This window comes from Cornus florida, unplaced genomic scaffold, assembly GCF_030987335.1.
Source record: "Cornus florida cultivar Cherokee Brave unplaced genomic scaffold, ASM3098733v1 CherokeeBrave_3.0.0_Hap2_Chr05, whole genome shotgun sequence".
NCBI classification, from domain to species: Eukaryota; Viridiplantae; Streptophyta; class Magnoliopsida; order Cornales; family Cornaceae; genus Cornus; species Cornus florida.
In genome coordinates this window covers 81912844-81927782 of record NW_026775575.1, presented here as the reverse complement: position 1 = coordinate 81927782, position 14939 = coordinate 81912844, and the positions used below count along the sequence as shown (strand labels likewise).

The window sequence follows — 14939 nt, the reverse complement described above, 5'->3', positions numbered from 1 at the left end:
GGTTTTAGCCTCTTGCTGCTGACTTTGGTTGGCTTAACCTTATTCAAGATGTTTTAAAGTTGAACTATAATTTCTTACCCAAAAGTCCAAAACTAGTATGAGTTTGGGAAGAGACTTGAAAAGGGACTAGATGGCCTTTAACAGTTATAAATCATCAAAGCTCAAAATTAAACATACTAATTGTTAACTAAAAATATCTTTTGGAACTTCAATTATCAATATATGTATAAATACAATCAAACATATATCCCAAGAATAACCAAAACAAAGAATTTGGCTGCTTTTGTACAACTCTGAGCATCACATTTTGCTTGCCCAAAAGAACTCTGTTTATTAGCTGACTCCTTTTTATATTACCTTTTCATTTGCTTGCTTTCTTCCTGTCCTCGTTCTTTCTTCAACACAAAATACTATAGAGAAGTGTTGGTATGGAACCCTAATAATCTCTATCAACACTTGGGAAGGTCTATAGGAGGTGGTAGAATTGATTCGCCAGGGCCTTTGCCATTGTCCACGACGAATGCCATTTTCAGTCCCCATGTTGTGTGCACCTCTAAATGGCAATGCATGAACCAAACCCCTACAAACACACACAGAATTCCACAGATGTTACTATAACTTTTAAGTTTTTTCAAGCAACTCCAAATGCATAAGAAAGCTTGGTTTACCTGGATTATCTGCTCTGAATCTGATAGCAGTCCACCCACCAGAGGGGACTCCAACCGTGTTCCTCTCAACAGGGTCTACCAGATTGAACTTCTTCGGATCCTTCTTGGGATTGAAATTTCCTATTCCTTTTCCAACAACAAAGAAGTTGAAGCCGTGAAGATGGATAGGGTGGTTTTCGGGGGCTATCATTCCAGTGTCTTGTAAGACTAGTTGCACAGTAGAGTTGTAGGCAAGTCTATAAAGCCTTGTACCATTCATGGTTGCCATGTTTGTTGGCTGTGTGCCAGTGAAGTTAAATGTTATCGGTGGCTTTCCTGGGAAATCATCAGTGAAAACCCCGGGCATATTGAAGAAATGTGCTTGAAGAAGAGCGATTTTTGGCATTACAAAAGTGATATTATTAATATCAGCCACCACCCGGACACCACTAGCACAAGCAGCGCAAGGATTAACGCCAAGACTAATGGTGAAAAAAAGGGAATGGTCAATAGTTAATGGGACTTTGGCAGGGTACTTCTTCGAGTTTAGGCTTCTGAGGGAGTTTGTAAAGGTTGTTGCCACTGGAGTGGCATTTTTAGGAGGTGGGGCAGTGAGAGTGGTGGCAGTGGTAGTGAGGGTACCGGAATAATGTAATGTCGCGGTAGCAGTCATATTATCAACTGCAATTGGTGCATCCATGAAAGGCGATGCTGCAACCAAGTACTTCCCGCTTCCAAGATCAGCTGTCAGAAGGACATTTGTGGTCTGGCCGGGTGCTATAACAATGGTGTCAGTCTTGAAGGGTTTAACATAAGTGGCGTCAACCTCAACAACGGTGAGTTTATGGCCTGCAATCTTAAAGAAGAGCTCTTCATTGAGTGCAGCACTGATGATTCGCAACATGTATGTCTTGCTAGGATCCACTGGCAGATTGACCCCCCCTGTGCATGATAGAAGTTAAAAAGTCAATGAAATCTGTTACCAATTTTCATTTTTGTTCTAAGTTTTAGGAAATAAAACAAGGTGTCATAGTCAACTTGCATATTCAATGAGATTAACTATATTTTCCTTGGCTTTAAAGAAGTGCTTTCTACTTTGGAAAATAAAGAGGCCTAAATCTTCTTTTATTTTGCTTAAAGTTTTGGCCATGTAGGTCCTTACTCTGTGACAAGCAATTTGGGACTGGCCCTGGATGGCCATTGATGGTGTGAGCATCAGAAACATTTGGAGCCAACCCTGATTTCGTCGCCTCATTGATCACAGCTTCAACATCTGATTTCCACCATTCACCTACCAGTTGAACAACCAAATTAGAAAACGAGATTCCAATGATTCTTCTAGACAAGTTCAACTAAAACGATTCACTATGCTGTGCAGATATTATCCACTTTGCACACTATTCGTATTCAGGATTTTCAAAACTCGTCTACATAGTTAGGAGACATCCACACACACATATATATATAACAGTCTTGTGCTCACCTAGTATGATAACCACTTCTTTATGGGGTCTGGGAAAAGGGTATGGGACACCAAGCTTGGGCAAGATGACAAGAGCACCATGGACGGTAGCCCTGAGCCAAAGGATGTGAGCATGCCACCAGAGAGTGCCCCTTTGGCCGGTAATGGTGAAGTTATACACAAAGTTTTGGCCAGGCTGAATCGGGCACTGTGTAATATATGCCGGTCCATCTGCCCAACCCGTTCGCAGCTGTCTAATTCCATGCCTGCTCATTTTAGGAGGAAAAAAAAAAATTCAAAATCAACGAAAATAAGAAGCTAAATGTGTATTAGAACAAAAAGGTCACAGACATATCGACTCGACAATCAAATTGAGGGATTGTAGAGTAAAATTTCATTTTGCCTTTTTCGGAGAATTGGTGATCAAGCTCCGAAAAGTGTGTGATATACTTGATTCTAGGTGTTTTCTATGTAATGGTGAAGTCTGATCAAATGGTCCGGTTCTTTTTGTTTCACTAAGTTTATCGACACAGGATAAGGAGATTGTTTTTGTGACATCTCTGTTTGTAGTCTGGTAAAATTATACTATTATGATATGGAGGTTACGAGTTTAAAATCGAAAACAGTCTTTCTATACAGAAGTAACACTGTGTACATATTACCCTACCCTAATGAGACAGGAGCATTTTTTTTTTTTTTTCCTAATTGGTACTCACGCACACTTGCCTCCATTGTGGCTCAAACTCCTAACCTCCCTTTGAAAAGTAGGAGCCTGGTACCACTAGGCCACTGACCCGTTTAACGGAAGCATCTTAAAGTGTAAATTATAATAGCCCTTTAACCCCTCTTTCAAAGGATATATGTATACTGACCAGTGAACGCTGACGTTGTATTTGACATGGTTAACGACCTTCACAAGCACTGTATCATCTTCCCTGGCATAGATGGTTGGACCTGGGAAACGCCCATTCACTGTAACTATGGGCTTCCTTGAACATAACTTTGTAGCGTTTGCCATCACCACCTGTAAGTATGTTGGTCAGCAAATGTCACAACTCGTCAAATTTAATACTAAATATTTCTTCTTTTTTTCTGGAATTCTTAGTTTAGTTTAACTCCATTAATCAAGATTCAAGAGTTTAGGAGGGTTAGACCGGCTGAGTAGACCATAGATTAATTTCATTGGATTTTTATTTTTTATTTTTTATTTTTTTAGTAAGGTTTTTTTTGTTTGGATGTAAAATATTTTTAAAAAAATATATTTTTTAATTTTTTGATGTTTGGTTGTCTTAAAATATATACGAAGATAAAAATATAAAAACTTAATAAAAATAATTTACTCATTAATTTTTGACAAATTATTTTATCTTGATGGATTCAATCTTAACCCCGATTTAGACTTTTGCAAAATAAAGAAAATAAAAAATTAAAATAATATTTTACCATAAAAAGAAAAATCTTTTCCAAAGAAAAACAAACTGAGCCTAATGATATAGGGTTCTATTAATTTTTACATGAATAATGCTAATGTCATTATGATGGTATGAATATGAATGATATCATAATAACATCAACTCTAAATCATATAAATAAATCCGAATTGTTGGACTTTTAAATTTTTATTTTCATTTTTCATTTTTATGGAATGAAAAGAATCACAAAAAAGACGCAACCCAACTTGAAATTGGGCCGTCTCTGCAAAGACCAATTGATCGGTTTCCTTTGATTTCTTAATTTAATAAGAAAACTAAATTAATTGAAAAATAATGAACACTAACCACATGTACTTTTTTTATTCCGTAATGAGCAGTCGTCCGGAAAAAGACTTTCAGTTGATATGTCTATTCGAGAAACATTTCAATATTATATGGCTACACTTTTTTCTTTTTCTTTTTGGCAAAAATCAATGGGTTATCTTGCATCCAACGTAAAAGAAATAGTACAAAAATCCCAAATACAAGAATAATATTGTAAGTATAACAACAACAACAAATGTTTAAACGTGTGCATGAGCGTGCAAATATGAACAAGGAACTCCTCACAAGAGGAGAAAAAGACGTCCACCCCTTCAATGAAAGGCCAACTGTGGTGTTGTGTATGGAAGGGGCAAGGTAGTTTTTTACTTGTCATACATACATATATATATATATATATATATATTTCTATGTTCTTAATAGAACTTTAATTAATAGTGATTTGGTACATGCCAACAGCTTCAAGAAATTGCAATGGCGTAAGTTAGGTATGTTTGTTCAGGAAACATTTCTCAAAACTCTAAAAAACAAAAATTGTTTTCAAATAATTAATAAAAAATAATTTTTTGAAAACATGTTTTCATTTCAATTTAGTTTTTAGAAAAGTGTTTTTGAAAAATTGTCAATCCAACAAATTTTTATTGGTTGTTCTAAAAAAAAAAAAAAAAATGAGCTAAATAAGTTCTTACTTTTTAGTGTACCCGGGACGGGTATCGGTTTCAGAACATGACATCTTAAACTATGTTTAAATAATTAAATAAGAAATCAAAATGAAATGAAAGCAAAAAAACAGAAAGAGATGGAGTCGTTAATTCTAGAGGGAAAGAAAAGTAAAAGCAAGGATACGAAAGAATAATTTAATTTCTAAATATTGTTTTCTCTATCCTTTCAAAGGAAAAAAAAATATATGGACAGGAGAACTCGTTTTACTCTATATATATATTTTTTTAGAAAACGATTTTCAAATATACTTTGTTTTCTGAAAATTGATTTTTAAAGTCACGTTCTAACAAAATCACTTGTAACCTTTAGATGCATTAAAGTATATCTTTAACAAACTATATACTATTTAAAAAGAAAATTCAAACCGAAATGCATGAGAAAAGAAACGCTTGAATCTGCGTTCTAACTTCTAAATAGCATTGTATTGAACTTCTTACAAGGTGTTTATTGAACATTGCATGCCACTTACATTGAACTTGTAATGACGAACCCTACACTCCACCACCAATGGAAGCAGACAAGCCACCAGGACCAAGACGCGAATCCATGCCGCCATCTCTCTAAACTCTCTCTCTCTCTCTCTCTCTCTCTCTCTACAATATTCTTTGAACTTTCAGTACTCTGTACTTAGATGCAAGTGACAGACACAAGATGACCTTGTATATATAAGTAGTGAAGTGGTGGTCTCTGCTGCAATGTCGTTTTAATTTGTTAGGTGGGTGTGAACAATGGTAGAGAGGTAAGATCTACGTATAAATAAATTAAATTAAGAAACTGTTGGTTTCTTTCTTGTGAATTACATAAAGTAGTTATATATATGAAACTAATGTGGATCGTATATAATTTTTAAAGCTAAGTTATATATATGAACTATAGCTAGCTTTTGGTACCACGTACCTTAAACTGACTAGGTCGTTGGTCAGGAATTGGGTTGGTCCAACCACAATGGTTTGGTTACAAATAAAACCCCAGCTAACATGACCAAACAAACCCCAACTTTTCCAGACAAATAGTGAAACAGGACCAACTAATTTTCACTTCGCTTTGCTTTTATATATGTGTGTGTGTGTGTGTGTAATGTGAGTGGTTAATGAGTTCAATTGATACATTCTAATTAAAACTTAAAGAAGCAGTTGGATGTAACAGAAAGCTCCACTTAAGTAGTGTAGATACTTTAGTCCCTCATAGCAAAGTTGGTAAGCAAATCCAACTTTGCAAATGAAAAAGTTCTTACTTAACTTTAACCAGAGGTAGTAGTAGATAAACTGTTTTATAACTTTTACACCATTTATTTTTTTTTCATAAACTTGGAATTTTTGAAGAGGTTGCTTAACTTATTTCACGTAGTATGCTGCTCTAAAAGTACTTAAAGCTATGTTTGACGGTGCTGAAACAATGCATGCATTGGATTTGGAATTGGAGTTTGATCAAAATTTCCATTTGGTTAGAGCATTGGAAAAATGAATGAAATGGAGATAAGGAGGAAGAAATGAGATATCCTAAGGAAAGGAATGTACGTGCATGTTTACTATCTTTTTGTTTGGTTAAATATAAAATGATAGATGTGATGACACAAAATTTTCTTTTATTTGGTTGAAAAGATAAAATGACGAGTTTGTATATATAATTTTACCAATATACCCTTATTATAAGTGTATGAACGAGCTCCGGACAGTAGGGGCTTTGTCCTGACTAATTCACGGGACCCATGCAAGGCTCCTCACACACGAATCGGGTAAAGCTCGGAAAATATCCACCGACGTGACCTTAAGGAATTGTTTGTACATAGGACGAATCAATCCTAAGACTTGATATTTTGTGAGGTATCAAAGTCCAAGTCTTTTCCAACTAGACCAACTCCCTTGAGGTTATAAAGATTAAAATTGGTATTACATATTTGTAGAGTATTTTTTCTTTCATTCTCTCTCTCTTCCATTCAATTTTGAAGGGATAAAAAATCTTTAAAAAAACATGAGCCAGGAGAGATGCGTAGCTTCCTCCCGCTCTTCCCTTTCTCGAACCAAACAAGAAAAGTTTCTTCTATATATATTTCTTTCCTCGATCCTTCCCTTCTAACCAAACGTAATATAAGTGTAGCAAAAATTTTCATCGTCAATGAATCAAGTCAACACATGCAACAATTAAATTTGATAATTATGGTAAAAGATTTGAACTATATACCTTACCCTTTTAAAATATCCACAACTATGTAGTTAAAATACATAATGATTACGACTATTTAAGGCCGGCCCAATCATTTCAAGGGTCATCAATGATTATCATAAAAGTACTCGATTAAGAAGGTTTAGACAAGTAATTAAGTAAGCCATTTTAATCTGTTGAATAAGTAATTACATGCTAATATAAATATGATGCGTAATTAATTTAAACGGGACAATTGTTGCTTTGCTTAATTTATTGATGTAAGCTGTATTTAGCATGGTAATGACCACACATGTTCTTTTCCATCGAGAAGAGTATAAGTTGATGATGTGGGGTACATGACATGGTTGAGATGTTAACCCAACAAAGATTTGCAGTTGAGGAATGCCTTTCACTGATTCAACAAGTTTCATGTCTAAAAGCACAAGGTGGTCACCAACTCATCATCAAACCCCTCATTAGCTAATCCTATATATATACGGACAATCACGGAATCTGAGTTAATTAATCCATAATTAAGTTGGTGATACAAGATCTAAAAGTGGGGGACATTCAATTGAATTTAGGAGTGGCAATTTCCTCCCCCGTGTCCTTAATGGGACAAATTTAATAAGCTCCTAATAAAAACCGTCTTGGGTTCAGGATTGGTGGATTTAATGTTTAACCCGCCCGCTCGCCCTGAAACCGATTATATATATGTATATATAATTTTTAATTTTATTATTTTATTATTTTTATATTAGAGGTGTTTATTTGTTCATTGTTTCATATTTTTGCATGTAGAGGTATTGATTTTTATTTTCTGTTGCAAATTTTACTTTTAATTGTATTAATAACTTACTCATCTCTATTTATTTACCATAACTTAATTTATTGTATTAAATTAAACTGAGAAAGTGAGGGCGAAGTCAATAATCCGTTTGTCGCGAGATGGGTATATGAATAAAAAAACTGTCTAGAAGTAAGGTTTAACTAACTCCATTCCAAATCCATCATATATCATCCCTACCCAACTGATTTTATAAGAATAAAAAATAATATAATTGTGACATTATTATAATAAATGATACGTTATTTTTACTTACGTAAAAACGGTCGAATGTATTCAATTACGCCATGTTTTTTTCCTTTCATCTATTAGTTAGAAAATCTATTCATTTGAATGCATCTTCTCCAAATTTCTGACTACAACATGAAACCAAGTCGTTGAAACATAGTATTCACGTGCCCTATTAAAGTGCATTAGGACATTCATTACACAATACTTATATTAATATCTATAAACGTAATTTGCACAAGTCGACCGTTTTCAATATTTTAACGTGTGACCTACAGACCTAGTGCTTGTAAACTGATGCACCATTTCAAAAAACAAAAATCAACATAAAAATCAATCATGGAACAAACTCTCCAACCAAACATAGTTGAAAATTTGTGTTTAGTTGTGATACCATAAAATATAAAATATAGAACACCATCTCAGGCTCATTGTGGATACCACAAAATATAAAATATAAAATCAAGATCCTATATATATAAAACTCTCAATCTAAGTTCAAACCCAACCGACAAACCCGGACTAGTCAAGTTGTGTTCGGATGATCAAATTAAGCTTTGAGTTATTAGTATTTTAATGTTAGTATGATAATTTAAATAGGATTCTGGTTGAGTTCACGTTTTAGTTAATGTGGATTTTAATATTATTATTATTATTATTTTTTGGTAAATACACTAGTTTCACCAACAAAGTCAGCCGGGGAAGGCTTATCCGATTTTAATATTATTTTATAACACTTTAAAAAGAAAAATGTACAAACTTGTTTAATAAATGGATGGTATGACATCTAACCCAATATATACAATCCATTTAATAATACAAAATACCAAAAAAAAAAAAAATAAGAGTATTAAATTAAAAATGATGAAATTGAATAAATTTTTTTATTTTATATCAACAAATCACACAATTAATTTAGAATTTTTAATATGATATCATGTTATTTTTAATATTTTACTATAGTCATGACTGATTCAAGTTAATATGATATAATTAATTAAAGGGATCAAATCAGATCAAATTTATTAAGCATTGTTTATACGAGTGAGTGAGATTGACACGAATACCATACCAATTTGAGTAATATAATTCCAATTTTTTTTTATTATTATTAAAGTAGTAGGAATATATAGACTAATGGTAGTGAGGATTTTTTTTTAAAGAAATTTAAGCAACTGATATATATAAAAAAGAGATACAGGGAGGGCCTTAGGCCAAAACAAGCCCAAAGAGGCAGCAAAACAAGCCCAAGAAGGGACAGCCCAAAAAAGGAAATAAAGCCCAAACAATAATAACCGCCATTAGCGGTAGAGTGGCCATTAATGGAAAAACAAATCCGGTGGATGACAGTAGAGATCCCGCGCCATGACCGGTGAGAATCAACAATTGAAGAACAAATATTCATGAGATTCTGGTTGAGCACGAGCACACAGATGTTCTCATGTTGCACCAAGCAATGAATCACCTGCAACCAACAACCAAGTACTGATGATGTTCTTTGTAGTCCAAATTCAATCAAAACTATATTTATTGGTAATGATTTTTCTTCATACATATAACATATTGAATTCTTATGCTTCATTTTGCTTCACTGGATAGTTTTGATTATTTGCGCCAAAAAAAAAAAAAAAAAAAAAAAAAAAAAAAAAAAGTTTTAATTGGCCCATACATATTAGGGTAGCAGATGCCTCGATATCTTAGTGGATTAGTATCTCCGGTAGACTTTAGAGTGTCAGGTTTCGACTCTATATATAATATAACTTCTAACAATTCTTGCCTTGTTAATATATTTATACTATTATTAAATGTGTTTCAGTATTTGAGTATTTATTTATTATTTATCAATTGATATAAAAAGAATAGTTATTTTTTATGGATAATTATCACAATATAAACGGCCCTATTATGTCATTATAAGGAGAGAACACATGTCATCATCCTATTAATCCAAGAAGCCTATAAATAGAGGCATGGAAAATGAGGAAGGGATACAGTAATTGAGAATTCTAGAAATCCAGAATTACAGAGTAAAATACAGAAGTTTTGCCAAAGAGTTTTAGTATTTATTTATTTATATAAAAATATATTTATTAATTGAGATAAAAAATGTTTTTATCACAATATAATCAGCCCGGCCCAGTTAGAGGCATGGAATGGGTACAGAAATTGAGAATTTTAGAAATTCAGAATTTCAGAGTAAAATACAGAAGCTCTACCAAAAAGTTTTAGTATTTATTTATTTATATATATAAAATATTTATTAATTGATGATATGAAAAGAGATTTTATAAAAAACAAAAACAAAAACAAAAAAAAAACTCAATAAAACTAAAATCTAACTAATAAAATTTAAATTAAACTATTTATATATTTATTATTATGAATTTTTTAATAAAAGAAAATCTAATAGACAAGAATTATTCAAATAAAAAATATTTATTAATTGATATAAAAATTAAAAATAATTTTTCTAAAACTCTTCCACAAATTAGTTTTTATTATGAGTTTCTCAATAAAATTAAATCTAATTAGACAAGGATATATTTAGAGAAAATAAAATAATTTTTATAAAACTCTATAAAAAATTACCTATTTTATTTTCAATAAAACTCTATCACACTAGACAAACATATATTTAAAAAGTTTCTATAAAACTCTAACACAAATTACCTATTTATTTATTTATTATGAGTTTTTTAATAAAAGAAAATCTACTTATACCAGTATTATTAATATAAAATATTATTTATTAATTGATATAAAAAGAGGTTTTAAAAGAATTTCTATAAAATTCTAACACAAATTACCTATTTATCTATTTATTATGAGTTTTTTAATAAAATGAAATCTATTTATCTATTTGTCATGAGTTTTTTTAATAAAAAATATTTATTAACTAATACGGATATAATTTGATGTTTTATTTAATAAAAAATTATTTATGAATTGATATAAAAAAGAGGTTTTAAAATAGTTTTTATAAAACTCTAACACAAATTACCTATTTATCTATTTATCATGAATTTTTTAATAAAAGAAAATCTATTTATCTATTTATTATGAGTTTTTTTAATAAAAAATATTTATTAACTAATACGGATATAATTCGATATTTTATTTAATAAATTGTTGAAAATTTTAAAAAAAAAAAAAAATGAAAAAGAAAAGTTACAAATATAGATACATTAGGATATGATATGTTATTTTTGTTAAAAATTCGGCACTAAATATGAATGTATATGTATCATTTCTCATTTTATCAATGAAAATGGATTTGGAAGGTGATGAAATCAATTTTGTCATATTAATAGTTTTTATAAAAATAGTTTCTATAAAACTCTAAAATTACCTAATAAAATCAATCACAATAAAATATGTATTAATTGATATAAAAAGATTAGTTATTTTTTATGGATAATTATCACAATATAATCGGTCGACCCAGTTATAATTATGTCATTATCGGGAGGACACATGTCATTATTCTATTAATCCAAGAAGCTTATAAATAGAGGCATGGAGGAAGGAGTAAGGGGTACAAAAATTCAGAATTCTAAAGTAAAATACAAAAGCTCTGCCAAAGAGTTTCAGAATAAATATTTATTAATTGATATAAAAAGAGTTATTATCTATACAATTATTTAATGTGCAAAGAGTTTCAGTATTTATTTATTTATTTATATATAAAAATATTTATTAATTGATGATATGAAAAGAATAAAAAAAAAAACTCTATAAAACTCTAAAATCTAACTAATAAAATTTAAATTAACCTATTTATCTATTTATTATTATGAATTTTGTAATAAAAAAAAATCTAATTAGACAAGAATTATTAATATGAAAATATTTATTAATTGATATATAAATTAAAATAATTTTTTTAAAACTCTACCTCAAATTAGCTTTTATTTTGTGTTTCTTAATAAAATTAAAACTAATTAGACAACGATATATTTAAAGAAAATAAAATAATTTATATAAAACTTTATCACAAATTACCTATTTTATTTTTAATAAAACTCTATCACACTAAATAAAGATATATTTAAAGAGTTTCTATAAAACTCTAACACAAATTACTTATTTATCTATTTATTATGAGTTTTTTTAATAAAAGGAAATCTAATTAGACAAGTATTATTAATATAAAAAATTATTTATGAATTGAAATAAAAAGAGGTTTAAAAGAGTTTCTATAAAACTCTAACACAAATTACCTATTTATCTATTTATTTTGAGTTTTTTTAATAAAAGAATATTTATTAATTGATACCGATATAATTTGATGTTTTATTTAATAAATTGTTGAAAAATTAGGGGAAAAAAAAGCAAAAAAGAAAAATTACAAATATAGATACATTAGGAAATGATATGTTCTTTTTGCTAAAATTCGGCACTAAATATGAATGTATATGTATCATTTATCATTTTATCAATGAAAAGGGATTAGGAAGATGATGAAATAAATTGTCATATTAATAGTTTTTATTAAAATAGTTTCTATAAAACTCAAAAAATTATCTAATAAAATCAATCACAATAAAATCAATCACAATAAAATATTTATTAATCGATATAAAAAGAATAGTTATTTTTTATGAATAATTATCACAATATAACCGGCCCGGCCCAGCTATGATTATGTCATTATCAGGAGAACACATGTCATCATCCTATTAATCTAAGAAGTCTCAAAATAGCGGCATGGAGGAAAGAGAAAGGAGTACAGATGAGAATTCTAGAAATCTAGAATTCCAGAGTAAATTACAGAAGTTTTGTCAAAAAGTTTCAATATTTATTTATTTATATATAAAAAATTGATATAAAAAGAGTTTTTATCAATACAATTATTAAATGTTCCATCTTATGAATTACGATATTGAAACTATAAATGGATACAAGAAATATGTAAAGATATGAGAGAGCGAGAGAAAAAAAAAGAGAGAAAGGGCTGTTTTTCTTTCTATTTCTACATACTTCATTTGTACACAGGTAAGCCTATTTATAGGCATGATTTCGTGGGCACCAAGCAGGCTTATACCATAAGCTTCCTCAAAACACTTCAATTTATAATCTACACAATCATTACATATGGACCCCACACCAATATATATATATATATATATATAACACTTCTCCTTGGGGTCCACTGCATTACACTAAAAATATGTCTCGTTAAAACTTTGCTAAAGAAATCCCAGTGAGACAAAACCCTAGCGAAGGAAAAAGAGTACAGTATTCTTGTGTATCTAAAAATGGTATTGCATAGATTTAAACTGTCTTATTAAAACCTTGCGGGAAAACCTAGTGGGACAAAATCTGGATGAAGGAAAAAGAGTACAGTATGCCAATACCTCTTTGATAAATTTCTTCCCCTCATTGTTGCATTAGTTCAACTCTGAAGATCCTTTAGTTGACGCATTATAAAGTTATGCACTAGCTTCTTGAATATTGTAGTTGGAAACGTTTTAGTGAATAAATCTGTTAAATTTTCACATGAGCGTATCTTTTGAATATCAATATCACCCTTTTTCTAGCATTCATGCGCATAAAAGAATTTTGGTGAGATGTGTTTGGTCCTGTCACTTTTAATATACCCTTCTTTCATCTGTGCAATGCATGCCGCATTATCTTCATATAATACTATTGGGCTTTCTTTTATTGATGAGAGACCACATGTTGTTCGAATATGTTGGATCATTGATCTCAACCAAAAGCATTCCCTGTTTGCCTCATGAATTGCGAGTATCTCAGAATGATTTGAAGAAGTTGCAATAATTGTCTGTTTCATAGATCGCCATGATATAGCAGTGCCGCCACAGGTAAATACATATCATGTTTGTAAATAAGCTTTATGTGGGTCAGAGAGATAGCCGGCATCTGCATATCCAATTAATTGAGAATTTGGCGTCTTTGAATAAAACAATCCCATATCAGTTGTGCCACGAAGATATCGCAATATGTGTTTGATTCAATTCCAATGTCTGCGAGTTGCTGCAGAACTGTACCTTGCTAATAAATTGACTAAAAAAATTATGTCAGGTCCTTTCGAGGACGAAAATGATCTTTCTTGATGTCAAGTGATTGGACAACCATTGGAGAGCTCAATGGATAGGCTTTATCCATACGAAAACGTTTCAGAATCTTTTCTGTATATGTTGATTGATGGATGAGAATACCGCTCGAAAAATGTTCAACCTACAGCCCAAGGCAGAATTTTGTCTTTCCGAGATCTTTCATTTCGAATTCTTTCTTTAAATAAATGACTGTCTTTTCGATCTCATCCAATGTTTCCACAAGATTCAGATTATCAACATATACTGCAACAATAACAAAACCAGATTCTGATTTGTTAATAAAAATGCATTGACAAATATGATTGTTCACATACCCTTGTTTGGGTAAGTAATCGCTAAGGTGATTGTACTACATTCATCCAGATTGCTTCAATCCATATAAGGATTGTTGTAATTTTATCGAGTACATAATACGTGGTTTTGTTTCAGGCATTTTAAATCATTCTGGGATTTTCATATAAATATCACTATCTAGTGATCCATATAAATATGTTGTAATCACGTCCATTAGATGCATATGCAATCTTTCTGTGACTGCCAAATGTATTATGAATTTAAATGTGGGTGCATCAATCATAGGGGAGTATGTTTCCTCATAATCAATACCAGATTTCTGTAAGAAACCTTGAGCTACTAGTCGGGCTTTGTATCCTACGATTTCATTTTTCTTGTTACGCTTTCGTACAAATACCCATTTGTACCCAACAGGATTAACACCCTTAGGTATCTAGACTACTGGTCAAAATACTTCACGTTTAGCTAATGAATTTAGTTTTACTTGTATCGCTTTTTTCCATTTTGGCCAATCATTTCTTCGTCGACATTCTTCGACGTTTTAAGATTCCAGATCCTCATTACCAATATCAAGAGTAACAACATATGAGAATATGTTGTCGACAACAATTTCATTTCTATTCCATCTCGTTTTATAATTTAGTGAGATCTCATCATTTTCAAGTACCTGTGTCTCATCAAGGGCCACATCATCATTGGTTGCCTTTGCCTCATCAATATTTATTATTTCATTATTTTTTAGGTATCTGGGGTTCATCA

At 30.8% G+C, this 14939-nt stretch overlaps 1 protein-coding gene across 1 annotated transcript; it reads right to left on the bottom strand.

The window, feature by feature from the left end:
- Window positions 1-180: 180 nt before the first annotated feature.
- Window positions 181-5203, bottom strand: LOC132307170 (laccase-4-like). The gene is made up of 6 exons (XM_059804858.1): window positions 5056-5203; window positions 2982-3133; window positions 2131-2375; window positions 1810-1938; window positions 669-1589; window positions 181-580 (listed from the first exon to the last, which is right to left on the bottom strand). The coding sequence occupies exons 1-6, from the start codon at window positions 5140-5142 to the stop codon at window positions 450-452; spliced, it is 1665 nt and encodes a 554-aa protein (XP_059660841.1). The 5' UTR covers window positions 5143-5203; the 3' UTR covers window positions 181-449.
- Between the last annotated feature and the right edge of the window lie 9736 nt (window positions 5204-14939).

Bases quoted from the DNA above. Each gene is read 5' to 3' on its own strand.
- LOC132307170 (XM_059804858.1), bottom strand. From the start codon at position 5,142: ATGGCGGCATGGATTCGCGTCTTGGTCCTGGTGGCTTGTCTGCTTCCA. The intron at 3,134-5,055 runs GTAAGTGGCATG...ACATACTTACAG, and splicing joins TTCGTCATTACAAGTTCAAT to GTGGTGATGGCAAACGCTAC. The intron at 1,590-1,809 runs GTAAGGACCTAC...TATCATGCACAG, and splicing joins CCCAAATTGCTTGTCACAGA to GGGGGGTCAATCTGCCAGTG.